Genomic DNA, 13,096 nt, shown 5'->3' with positions numbered 1-13,096 from the left:
GGAGACAAGCAACACCAGGTTCAGGAAATCTCCTAACTAAAAGTCCCTGGAGTGTGGGAGAACGTAATCAGGGAAATGTCCCATGTGTTGCCCTGTGCCGCTTGTCAGTAGACATCCATACGTGGCCGCTGCTGGAAACATAATACTAGGTTTGATAAACCTGTGTTCTGAACTGATTCTTATGTTCTTAGACTCAAGGATGGACATTGCTTCTCCTTAGCTGTGGGATTATGGATTGTGCTGTTGGCACAGGAAGCCGCATTACCTTTCACTTGGTGTAAACTTGTTTGCAGAGCCAAGGGCTCTCTGATCGTAGTATCTCTTAGCGCTGCCTAACTGCTGTGGGCTGGGGGCGGGAGAGGGCACCTGCAGCTTTATTGTGTAGAGCTTCTGCTGCAAAACAGGCTGCCCATGTAATTCTGGGTGGGAATAAGAAACTGGGTGACTGTTTTCGTGCCTCTCTGTTCCTGCCCTCCCTCAGCTGCTCTTCCTGTTACCTGGTATGCCTTTTTGTTGTGTCACGTACTAACGGGGGTGAGGAGGGATTTTTGCTCTATGAGATCTGGTTAATGTTAGGGAATATATTAAGGCCTTATTGAATGAACTGAATTGGTGTTTCTAGAGTATAATCACAGAATACGTACGGCAGAAATGATACCATTGTAGCAATCTGTGAATTGTTTCTGATCCTGTCTCCATGCTTAAACTGCTGAGATTTTGGCTGAGTGTTGGTACTATTTAATTTTCATTGTCCTTGTGGATATATCAGTCCAGTGAAGTCTGAAAAAAAACCAAACCAAAAAACAACAAAAAACAAATCAGAGGAATCACCTGTGGAGCTTCTACAAGATGAGCTACTGCTTTTAATTCAATATTAAATCCTCAAAACATTTCATCATTCTTCTGATATTTAAAAATATATAGTATAAGTCCTTCCCCTCTTTCGCTCTTGACTGAGGAACTTAAGTTCCATCACGTAAGGATAGTACTTAAGCATTACTTGTTGGACAGAAAGCGTATGCATTTATTTCTGAAAATACACGTCTCTCGCTGGTCTGTCTGGAGAGTAGGTGTGGTATTGAAAATTACGAGAATCATGTTTCACTTGGAACGCGATCCTTGTAAATGCCAATGGCCTGCTTACTCAAAAGAACACGGAGAGTTTTGGTAGGATGAGATAGGTTGCATAATATGCATACATGTGATTGTAATCATACTGAGGCATGTACCTACACGCCAGAAACTGAAATAAATTTGCTGTGAGTCTTACAAGTTTTAACAATATTTTTCTTTAAGGATTTTTAGATTATATTTTAAGTATTTTTAATAGGGATTGATGGCCTACTTCATTCAGATAACATACTCATCAAAGGGGAATGTATTAAAAAAAGAAAATACTTTGGAGGAGAAAATGATGTTGACTCAATGCTTAAACAAGTTTGGACAAACGTTTAAGACAGAGTCCTGTAGGCCCTTACCGAATGCATTTTACATTAGCAGATTCCTCAGCAGCATGCTGTTGTCTTTACAGAGGCTTTATTGTTACACAGGACCTGCCTAAACAACATTTTAAAAGCTGCCTGTTCCTTTTGATGAGAAGATACGGAACCAGTATTGAGGGCGGAGAATGTGGTGGGGAGGGAGGAGAATGGGAGAGGTGTTGATAGGGCAACAGACAGAGAAGCCTCATTTTTTCACTGGACTCTGGAAGAAGTAAATATGTGTTCAGAAAGAGCGTAATAATAAAGTTGGAGGGACTGTTTCTTAACAATGAGCTATTAAACTATTTATACATGGAGAAAACTTTTACTGATAGTCAAGTGTCTGTAAGTATAAAGTTTTGTTTGTCTAAAGCGAACAGAAAACAGGAATATGGTTTAATGAGTAGCCTTCCGAGCTAAGAAATCTTGCAGTGAAATATGATAAATAATGCTTCTAAGGATTCAATGAGGTTTTAAAGAGACAAAGTTCGTAAGTATAAGTATTTAAGTTGACTTTCTATATAAGCTCTATTATGAAATTAAGAATACACCTTTTTTATAGACGTGTTTTAAATCTTTCTTTAGCATTGTATTGTTTTTAAAATGTGGAGTGAGTTTAGTAGATATACAGGTAATTCTCTAATTAAGTTTTTTATAAATCTTTAATTTTCACTATACTTGCACATGTGTTTCTGTAAAGGAAGAATGTCATGTTAAAATTATAAGTTACCTTCTAATTGTTACAGCATTTTTTAAGGTGTGCAGCTAAAGTGATTTTTTTTTTTCTTCCAGCTGGATTTTCATCTGATAAAACAGAATCCAGATGGTATGAGTTATAAAAATAACTGAAAAGAAATGAAAAGTTTTATAGAACACAAAATTTCTGAGGTGTAGAGACTTCAAACCAATTTCAGCTTCTTTTTGCTCAGAAAACACGTATTTTTTAAGTAAAGGTCCTAGCTGTATTACCAATTTTTGACATTATAGTCTTATTCTTTATGTGTATATATCTCAGTATATTGTCTTTAATGCTAAAAGTACAGCAGCAAATCTATCAGATATTTTTAAATGAAAAGGGAAAGAAACAGTTGCAAGGCTTAGGAAGATATCTATGCATTGTTTACTTAAAATTACTAGTTTTCATGCTCAGTTTTACGTTGATTTCCTCAAAATCTGTTGATTTTTAGAGGCTCCATCTGCAGTAGTAAAAAATTCAGAAGTGGCTCAACATGTTACAGTGATCAGTCACTTAATCATATCCTCCTTAATATGTAATTGAATTTTAGTTTTTTATTGGGCTGCAAGTCACCTTCCATCTAGATGTTCAAGTTACGCTGCTGTTTCTGCATGTTTGCATTAGTGGAGAGAATTCAGTTGTCTTAAAATGTTGATCAACAGAAGGGAAAAAAATATAATTATTTCAAAAACATTTGTGAAAAAGTGTATTCTTTATTGTCAGCTTACAGTCAGGCTCTACAGAAGTATTTTTCAAAATTTACAACATGGCTTTCCAAACCAAATATTTGTTTTTAGAGTAGATTTTGGGATGGCAAATCTTCCTGAACTGAACAGTTTAAAATGTGTACGTCAGTCTCAGAAGTGTAGGCAGAGACAGCAGGGGGCACTCGGAACAGCAGTTTGCATCCAGTCACTTCACTGAATTTATTGTATAGGATATCTTGGTATTTAAGAAGGCAGCTTGTATTTCAGTTATTTATAAACGAACAAATTCCAAATAGTTTGGCATGAAAATATTTTTTGTTACTAGCGCCTTGGAATAGGAAGGACTTTTATCTTTGAAATTGATAGAGGGAAACCACAATGTTGTAAATACGAGAATCTTCCCTCTTTTAATCAGTGGAACGTATGGGATCTGTTTATTGTTGAGTAGCTGCCAAATCATTGACAAAAATATATCTGGACAGATTATAGAAAATTTGGAGAATTAGGAAAAAAACCTCTATTTTATTTTATAGCAACGTTTCCTTAATTTGTGTGTAGGCTTTTTGATACTCCTGCGTTTATTTCAGTAACTAGGGTCAGTGAGCTAAGTCATACTCTTAACAGTTATTTTTTTTCTCTGGCTTTCATGCAAGTAGCTGTTACTTTCTTTAATATGAGATAAAAAAAGGAAATAATTGGTATTGATGAGATTTAAGATTTTTGATGGTGCATTCCACCAATGTCAAATTTACGTTAGGAATCTGTGGGACTAGGAGCTGGCCCAGGGGATTGCCTCTTTCTAGTTGCCTGGTGTTCTTTGTGTGTGTTTTCTTCTTTTAGGACTCAGGGATATATTAAATCCTGTTCATCTTTTGACAAGTTAAAACTTATCCAGGCTTCCTGTCATTCTGTCTTTCTCTTCAGCTTTTGCTGCCCCAAAAACAAATGTACAAAAGAAAATATGAGCAGGAAGTGGAGGGAGGGTGGAAGAGAAAAATGGATCAACCATATCTGGGGTCTCTACCCCTTCCCACAGTTTAGCTTCTCAGCAGATGGATGTGGGTTTACAACTGTCATCTTTGGTATATCGTAATAAGGTTTTTAAAGCTGTTGTGTCATATTTTAACACTTTCCATTAATAGCTTGGCAAATTAACATTCCTTCTGCTTTTGACCTTTGAACTTTGAGTTGCCTGCCTGGTTTACGAATATGGTACACAAAATCACAAGATTTTGAATCTGGCAGATGCTGAAATAACCTGTGAAAATTTAGAGGGATATGAATTTTTTAAAGGGCTTTCAGAGTCACATAATGTTTCGTAGCCATTATCATTAACTGTTACTTTCTAATTGGTAGAGCTTATTTGCAGTAGAGTCACTGTATGGAAGAAATGTGGACATGCAATGCTTAGTTCAATGAAATAAAATCAACAACTCTAAAGGTCTGTTTAAACTAAGGGATTATTAGGTTTATAACACCAAGTATGAGTGCCTAGAACGTATAAAGCATTGCCCACACACAGTGTTCCTAGCAATGTTCACTGTGGTTGCTCTGGTGAACTGCTAGTCTTGCAGCTACATCCCATTGCATGTGGGGTTATTTTTCTCCTAATTGTTCTTGTGTCCTTCTGGGTAACATCCCTGGGTACCCTGTGAAAACTCTGCTAGTACATTTGATCTTTCTAGGGGGTTCCTAGAGGGCTTAGGTTGAGCATTAAGTAAACTCTGTTGATAAAAGTCCTTTTTTGTGTTACCCCAAAGGGGTGTTCACAGGAAAGTTCTCTGGGCATTTCTGATCCATTTGTGCTATTTACTTATCCAATGTAAGGATTATTATGTACCTGGTCACCTGCGTGTTTGTAATGGTGGTGCTGTTTGGTTAAAGTATTGGCAGTGGAAATACATTCTGCATTCCTCTTGGTTTAGTGTGAAGCAAAATGCAGTATTTAAACAGCTCTGGTATTTTTTCTTTATAAAATTATACATTTTTAATACTTATCACACATAGTAAAACTGTTCTTCAGTGCAAGAGACATAGGAAAGTTGCTTCTTAAGTCCTAAGATAATGGAGGGTGTAATTTGTAAAACACATTCCTTCCCTGTCTACCTACCCATTTGTTTCCATTGCATTTCTTCATGATATTAAATACTTGTAGAAGACAGCATGCTAAAGTGCTGTGGTGTGCCTATTCAAACAAGTAATCAGTCATAAAATGAACTTTGTCCATTGCAGCAATTTGCTTATGTCTCTGGAATGCTTGTTGAAGTATGCTTGCTCCATTTTCATCTGCAATTAGCTTAAAACAACTTCTCTGATCACTCTAAATTGAATTGAGAAGACTGAATTTTTCTGTTAACGAAGTCTCTTCATCCTAAATCCAAAAATGGGAAGATGTGCAGATTTGGACTGTCTTTTGCAAGGCAATCTTACTGTGAGGTCTTGAGTAAAGGCTCTTAACTTCTTTTGGCCTCATTTTCTCTCTCTATAAGTTCAGAGTAATATTTGCCTTTTTCATAGAGTTGTTTTTATAGTAGGGGCTCAACCTAGGAACAGTATGGATGTGGGGGATTCCACATGCTGCACTGAGCAAGGGAGAAGATTACTCTTTCCTAAACTACTAGTAGTAGTAAGTCCACCTTGGCTTTAAGGACATCCCACTAGCATAAAAATGCCCACTGATCTTTCCCAGTTTGCAATTCTGGTGTTTATTTTTAGCAGAAAATCGTATTCTGTCTGCTTAAAAAATAACAGCAATGAATGGTTTAGGTCATATTCCTATGTATTAGTGAATAGCAGCAAACTTCATGAAATCCTATACTTTCCATATACAGTCTCTTGAAGACACTGCTGTCACAGGCAAGTTAATAGCACTTCCCTCTTACATTACAAGTCTCCTATTTTGCTCTCTGTTCCCAAGGCGCTGTGCACAGAACTGCCTTGACATCACTTCAGCACAGGCTTGGGTAGAGAGGAAGAAAGGGCAGAATATCAGTTAGTTTCTGAAAGGAGAATTTTGTCTTTAGTGACAACAGGCTGCCCCTGGGTTAAACCAAATATGCCAAGTTTCCTTGTACTGCAGATTTTTACATGCAATTTATAGTGTTAACCACTGAGAAGTTAAGCAGAATAGACGGTTTGAAGTCCTACTTTATTCTGGCTTGCATTATGTAAACCTCTGAAAATAGTGGTTTACTATGTAAATGTTTCTATAACTAATGTTAGGGTGATTAACTAATGTTTTTCTGAAAACTGTCTTGGAAATCTGCTTTATTGAATACAGGACTATCACACAACTCAACGTGATTTTGTTTTCCTGATTTGTTGTAGGAAATGTTTTAAAATACAATCAGCATGATTTATATAAAATGATCTAGCTTTTCTGTTGAGAGATAATTGAGATCTAATCTGAATCCCTGACGAACCACAGCTTCCTGCATTGGCCTGTTGCTATGGGTAACATAAAGGGAGTAAAATAGAACTTCATACGAAATGCCTTTAAACTTTACTGGCATGTACAGGCATGGAACGGGGTTGAATTTTTTAGTTTAATCTTTGAGAAGCTGATGTGTTAAGGAAATGCTTTTTCCCTATTAAGTGAAGATGAATTTAGGAAGAGTACTGTTAGGAAAAATAACTGCTGTTTCTTACGAAGAGCGGGTAAGTGATATGTATTATATTTAGCTAAGGCAAGGCATTGTTGCAGTGAGAAATTAAAAGAGGCTATTGTTATTGGCAAGAAATTGGAGAAGAATGTTATCAGCTTCAGAATGCTTTTTGCTTAGCCTTTAAGCTTTTTTACTTTAAAGTATTTGAGTTAAAATTCCTTTGTAAATGGAAACATTGGGTTTTATTACCAAAGAAGAGTAAAGGGAATCTTATTGTACCAACTAACATTCAGATTTTGAGATGTATTTATGAACTGTGCCCAATATGTATAAAGCTGAAAAATCAGTATGTTTATAATCTATGCCTATTTTTTTAATTCTGTGCAATATATTTTGTATATGATTTCTGTCTTATTATATCAACATTATATCTTTAGGTAAAATTGTGTATATTTTGTATAAGTCTTTATCAAAATAATTTTGGGGATGGATTTGGCATTTAAGGCATTGTGTTTATGTGTGATAAGATTGGTTTTGTTTGGGGTAAAAAGTTGAACATTTATTTCTTAAAGGCATTCCAAATGTCACATCATTTACTGATCATATTTTGTTTTTGTACATTAAAATATTTGATGAAAATATTTAACCTTCAGAGAAGAATGTATTCAGTAAAATTATTGTACAGTAGTTGTACTGTATTTTTTTGGGGGGGGGTAATTCTTACATTTATAATACTTTTGTATTAACTATTAGAAATGCACCTCTTTGGTGGCAGAGAATTGAAAAGACAAATTATGTAATACTTCTCCTTTAAGTGGCATTCTGAAGGGGCATCCTTTTTGTGGAATTCTAAATCATTAAATTAATTGCAATAATATTTTTAACTGAGGATAAAAATAATATTACTCAAATATTTAGGTGAGGAAGACACTTGGGAGTATTTATTAGAAGGGAAATCTAGCAAAATTTATAAGTAATATGGCTTTATTTTTTATTTAAAATGTTAAAACAATGTTTACCATATTTTGAGGCGTGATCTGTGTCCCAGAGATCATTAGAGTTCATGGCATTTGTACAATGTTAATGCTGTAATGCATTTAAAAGGATAAAAATACACGTATGTAATATAAGTCTTGGAGTAATGTGACAGAAGATCTAGGGACCTGCTCGTAATTCATACCTTGGCAAAAGAAGTTGCTTCAGGTGATTTAATAAGGAGTTTGAACAAAGCTCGATGGAAGCAGACAGTTGACTGAGTGATAGGCTTTCCCTGAGCCAAGTGACAGATTTCAAAGTTGGCTATTTGTATTCGGTCTATAAATCTTCATCTTGTAAGCAGCACAAGCTTCCCAAACTTCTTTTGTATATTAAAATAATCTAAGAAAATCAGTTTAGAGGGTTGGTGGAGCTAGGTATGCTATTCCAAGCTGAAAGGCTTAATTAATTAATGTAAATAGTGTGTAGTATAATATTGTACTAGGTAACTCTAACAGATTCTGAAGGCAGCAGTCAGAGAATTCTTTGGATACAGCAAAAAGTCGATGCCTGCCTGTGTTGGAAGAAAGTGTGCTTTAGAAAGGACACATAGAGAGGTCATTTTAGATCCCTTTTTCTCTGAATCTTTCTGGATGCACAGGGAATAAATAGATGTTTCTGTTTAGTCTGTGATTTTGTCATCGTTAGGGTGGGAGAGAGGAATACTTCTTCAGCCTCCTTGTAGATTTTATCCCTCTGCATCTCAGAAGCAGTTGGAAATATATATATCTTTTTTGACTCAAGAAGGCACTCACCCACAGTATATTAGCACAGATGATTTCATGTTGCTCCATTTTATTGCTAAGGCCTGGCATTTCCCAGTATCTGTCAACCTTCCTGCTATTCCCGTCTTTCCCTTTGCTCTTCTCAAGTGCTTGAGCATGACTTTGACTTGAATGACAAATTTTGAGGTGGAGAAAAAGGACATTTATGTATTGTGTTACATGGGTAGTCTGTACACATGGTTTTATTTGCTCAATGTCATGTCTGGGATCTGGGTGGGGTGTTTTTGGGTTTTCTGCATCATGGTTTTATGTCAGACTTTGATAGTACTTAGTTTCCTGTGACCTGGTCCATGTAAAATGGAAGTAAGTGGATTTTCTGGCTAACAGTTTCTGTCAACTGAAAGATGTCATCAGACTAGTTTCATGCAGTGGTGCACACATCTAGCAGGTTATAGACCATGAAAGCTAAAAGTTATAGGCTGTTTCAACATTATGAATTATTCTCCTTCGTGCCCTCTCTCCCTTTTTGCCTTGTTGTTGGTGCAAGATACTACATTGTTGACTTCTAGACTGCAACAAAAGGTTTATGTACTCACAAAGTAGTTTTGTCCCGGTTAATTATTGTAAACTTATTTTCTTTTAGATTTGTTGCAAGCAAATCCTGAACATGACATCAAAAAACTCATGAGCCCTTCTGGTTTTTCCACCTAGCAAATAGAGATGATACAAAGAGAAATTTTACATGTTTTCTCTTAATCAGAACTTTATGCTATATAATATATGCTGAAGCACTTGCCAATTTACAGAGACCTAGAACATCTTTTATGGTGTATGATACCTGGGAAGTCACTATTCAGCTTGCTGGCCCTGGCACTGGGTTCCTCACTTGGATCACAGGGATCAAGATCTTGAACTGAAGTCTAGGGAAGAGTTGCATCCTCCACCTTTGTGGTGTGTGCTCAGCTGCTGATCCAGCTAGATGAGCCAGCAGAGTTCCCACGAAGAGATATACTGGAAGACATTTTAGTTTTCCTAAACTAGATTCATTTTTTAAATTTTGGTAATTTGTTACCATCAGAGTCCTGACATATACCATGGCCTTTTTCCTAAACCAATTGAAAGTCAGGGTACTTTGAAGAACTAATTTCAGTTCTTATCTGGTTGTGAAAGATTTGAGGGTTGAATACAATTAGATTTTATCTCTGGGTGATAGTTCATATGTACATTCACAAAATGAATACAGGTATGTCCTGTCATTTGGAATGACATACTTTTTCTTAAATCTTCACATTAGCCCTAGCTGGCACAGGGTCATACTCTATCCTTCCTTATCTTTCAGAAATGGCTGCATACAGGAACTGTTAAATTTTACAGCTTTTTAATAGATCTGTTTTTTTAATAGGTTGTTCTTAATACCTATGTGGTAAGTGTTATATTTCATCAAATAAACAAACTTTATATGTACAGTAGATCAAATTTTGTCCTGAAGAGCCTCCAATGGTGGTAAGCGTGAGCGCTGAAGAATGAAAAACAGCCCCCAACATATAGTGAATTTTTAAAATGAGATCATCATAGCATTTAAAAAAAATCTGGTCTTGCAACTTATACCTTTGGACAAATCTAGACAAGTTTCAGCTGAACAGTTTAGAAAAGAAACTGCTTTGTCTAAATGTGAACTCCATGCAGTTTCTGACAGGTTTATATTAAGATTTCTAAGTACTCGCAAACATGTTTTGAACATAGTACTGTAAATTCTTACACAATAATTACAAGCTTAAGTTGCTAGCTGGCTTTGTTGATGGATTTAGTTCAGTTACATAAATGAATTTAAAAAATATTCTTAAAATAAATTTTATTCTGTGATCTACAGAAGTAAACTGATAATGCTTGGAACGTGCTGAGTAGTTTTAGTGACAATGTAACGTAAAAAAAAAAAATAACATAAAGTTGGACTATATCAAAACCAAAGGGAAATTTGAAATACTTTGATAGCACAGAAATAGGTGGTTGATATTTAGATAAGAAATTGTGTTCTTCCTGTGGGTACTCTTTTATTTTTTTTTTTAATGTTTAAACATAATAACTAAGTCCTTGCTTGGAGAGATTTTAAGATGTTGATACATGTAATGCAATGTGCATTACACAAAGAATTTAAAATGAACACAAAAAACCAACCCATGGTGAGTAGAAAGGTCACTGCATTAAGTTATGCTAAATGGATTGAGGTAAAACAGTATCTCATTGTCCATAGAACTTAATTAAGTGGTGTTATTACAGTAATATTTGAGCTTTTCTATGACATCACACAATTTTTCCTTTAAAATTATATTTTACAATAGTTAACTTCCCAGTTTTTGAAAATAGAAGTGTAAATATTATGATTATTATTATGGGAATCCTTTTCGTTTTACTTGATACCTTTCAAAAACATGGAGGAGAATTGTGCTTGGTGTTTGAATCTAGGTTCATGCAAGCTGACAAAGTAAAATGATCATTCCTAAAATGAATACATTTTGAAAGTATTTTTATTTTTTTCTGTCTACTGTGTAAACTGATACTGTTACTTTGCTTTGATTCATCCCTTTCTATCTTCTTTGAGAAATGACATTGAAATAGTTTATTCATCAGCTGTTCTGTACTGTATGTGAGTAAGAAATTAGAAGCAATCATATGTATAAAACAGAGTTCAGTAATGTAAATTAAATTTTCTAATTTACAAGCAAGAATTAAGGTACAACTTCTGAATGCATAATATGCTTGCTAGACTATGTGCAAAACAGAAGTAGAAAGGATGTCCTGAGCCTCACTGAAGAACTGTACCCAAAGCAGTACTTTTTTGCTATCTGAAACATTAAAAAATGTAAGAGGCCTGGATACACTTTTGATTATATTATTATGCTTCCCAGATTCAGAAGCATTTATTTTTGTGTAGTTAAATAAGAAGTGCCATCATGTTTTTGACCTTCTCCATGAAAGATTTATTTGTGTTTATCTGAACTAGAACCAGAGGAATGATGTCAGTAGGGACTAGTTTCGACTTTGAAAGTTCCAAAATACTTGTATTAAAAACGAGATCAGATCCTCTGCTGATGATTTGAATGTTGAGGCCACAGCAGTTTATAACAGGTGATATTATTTTTCAGATAGTATTAACAACAGTAGGAAATCCTGCAGTGAAATACAAATTAAAAGAATAGGAGAAGATATTATTCTTTTAAGGTTTTTGTGGATTTTGAAGGGGAGAGGGAGTGTTTGTTGCCAAGACTGGAAAATATAGACAAACTATGGAGAAATAGCTTTTCTTTTGAGTTGTTTATGTATGTATGTTTTTTTCTTCTGTGTGTATTCCGTCTTGGAAATATTGTAGATACATAATGCACTCTTCTCTACCTTTTTAAAGAGCAGTACAAAACAAAAGTGTTTCTTTTTAACTATTTAGAAAGTTATTTAAAGGTTCAAGGATACTTTAAATGACCAAGAAAAGATTCCCCAAATTAAGATAATAATTTTTTTTTAATAGTGATTAAAATCAATACAAACTTCAATCTAAAAATTAGCTGCCCTTGTAGTTTTTCACTCAGCTGAGTGTTGAAGTGCAAGCTCTGGAGTACATGTTTGGGAAATGGTCACTTACTTGTTTTTACAGAAGTGTTAGCTGCCTTGAGGTAATTTGCGATCAAATTGAGAAGTTTAGCACATAAACTTCAACATTTCACTAGAAGACTAACTGTCCTTGAAAATTTGATGTAAAATATTAGTAGAGATGGTGAGGAGTTCTTACCTAGCTTATTGGAAACACTTTTAACATCCTTTTGGCTCTGTGGAAGTCAGAAATGATCAGCAGGGGACGTTTTTAACGTCATCTGACTGATGAAATACCGAATTTTAATTTTGATTCCACATATCTCCAGATATTGCAGCAAAATAAAGTATTACGAGGTGGTGTTTTCATTTTAAGTTATTTCAGGTCAGTGTTAAGGTACCTGCTTTCTCACATATACCAACCAGTTGACTATTCGTCGAAGAAGGACTGTTGTAGCTACTCACAGCAGGAAGTACTTTGTCCAGTAAATATTGTGGGATCAAGTTCCAGGACAGTGGTTAAAGGGCTTGTGGTGAATTTCATGGTGGGGAGGAAACACCAGTGAGAAAGCAACAGCTGGTTTCTTTAGATTTTCCTTTCTCATATTATCTGTTAATAAGATGACAAAAGTAGCTAACACTTCACATATTTGAAGCTCAGAGGTTTCTAATACCATGAAACTTAAGTAACGCGTATTTCTCTTTTTCTTATTGCAGTCAGCAACTGTTTCTGATGGAGGTAAGCTGAAGCTTGTTTTTACTTTTACATTGAAAAAGAATCCATTTTCCACATTAAGCAATATAATATGTGATAAATAAGGTGATGCATTACAAGATGTGAGTCCAAAGTGGTGCAGAAGTCCGTGACTTCTTTGGGAACTGTGCTAGTGAAAATATTGCAGGATTATGTTCACATACTTGCACTGATTTATTTCCATAATTCTTTTGGAAGCACATCTCTCTAGATATGCATGTTTTTATTGTAACTAGTCTCCTTCATTCATAATAATAAAGGGGCAGAGCCGGTAGACTTTTGTAGAATTAGATGGTAGATAAAGTCTTCTTCTGTATTTTATTGTCTTTTACGTATGCTGTTTGCTTTTGAAGAGATATGCTCTAGCTCATAAGTTGTAAGCTGTGTTGGTGCATTTGTCGAGGTTGAATTTTCTTTACAGTGTGATGCGTTTTGAGAAGGAGGTAAGTAATTTGGTATTTGTAAAATCCC

At 35.1% G+C, this 13,096-nt stretch overlaps 1 protein-coding gene across 4 annotated transcripts in view; it reads left to right on the top strand.

Moving 5' to 3' along the window:
* The window catches only part of RGS12 (regulator of G protein signaling 12), an 88,905-nt gene that overhangs the window by 32,040 nt on the left and 43,769 nt on the right, over positions 1 to 13,096 (top strand). For 3 of the 4 annotated variants that reach the window (XM_054203237.1, XM_054203236.1, XM_054203238.1), the window contains exon 4: positions 12,589 to 12,610. In XM_054203237.1, the coding sequence (XP_054059212.1) occupies positions 12,589 to 12,610 (22 nt within the window). Of the gene's footprint in view, positions 1 to 1,177; positions 1,827 to 12,588; positions 12,611 to 13,096 lie in introns of those variants that run through there. The other variant, XM_054203239.1, reaches the window with a different exon arrangement.

This window comes from Rissa tridactyla, chromosome 5 (genome assembly GCF_028500815.1).
Source record: "Rissa tridactyla isolate bRisTri1 chromosome 5, bRisTri1.patW.cur.20221130, whole genome shotgun sequence".
NCBI lineage: Eukaryota > Metazoa > Chordata > Aves > Charadriiformes > Laridae > Rissa > Rissa tridactyla.
This window is presented reverse-complemented; position numbering and strand designations above follow the sequence as displayed.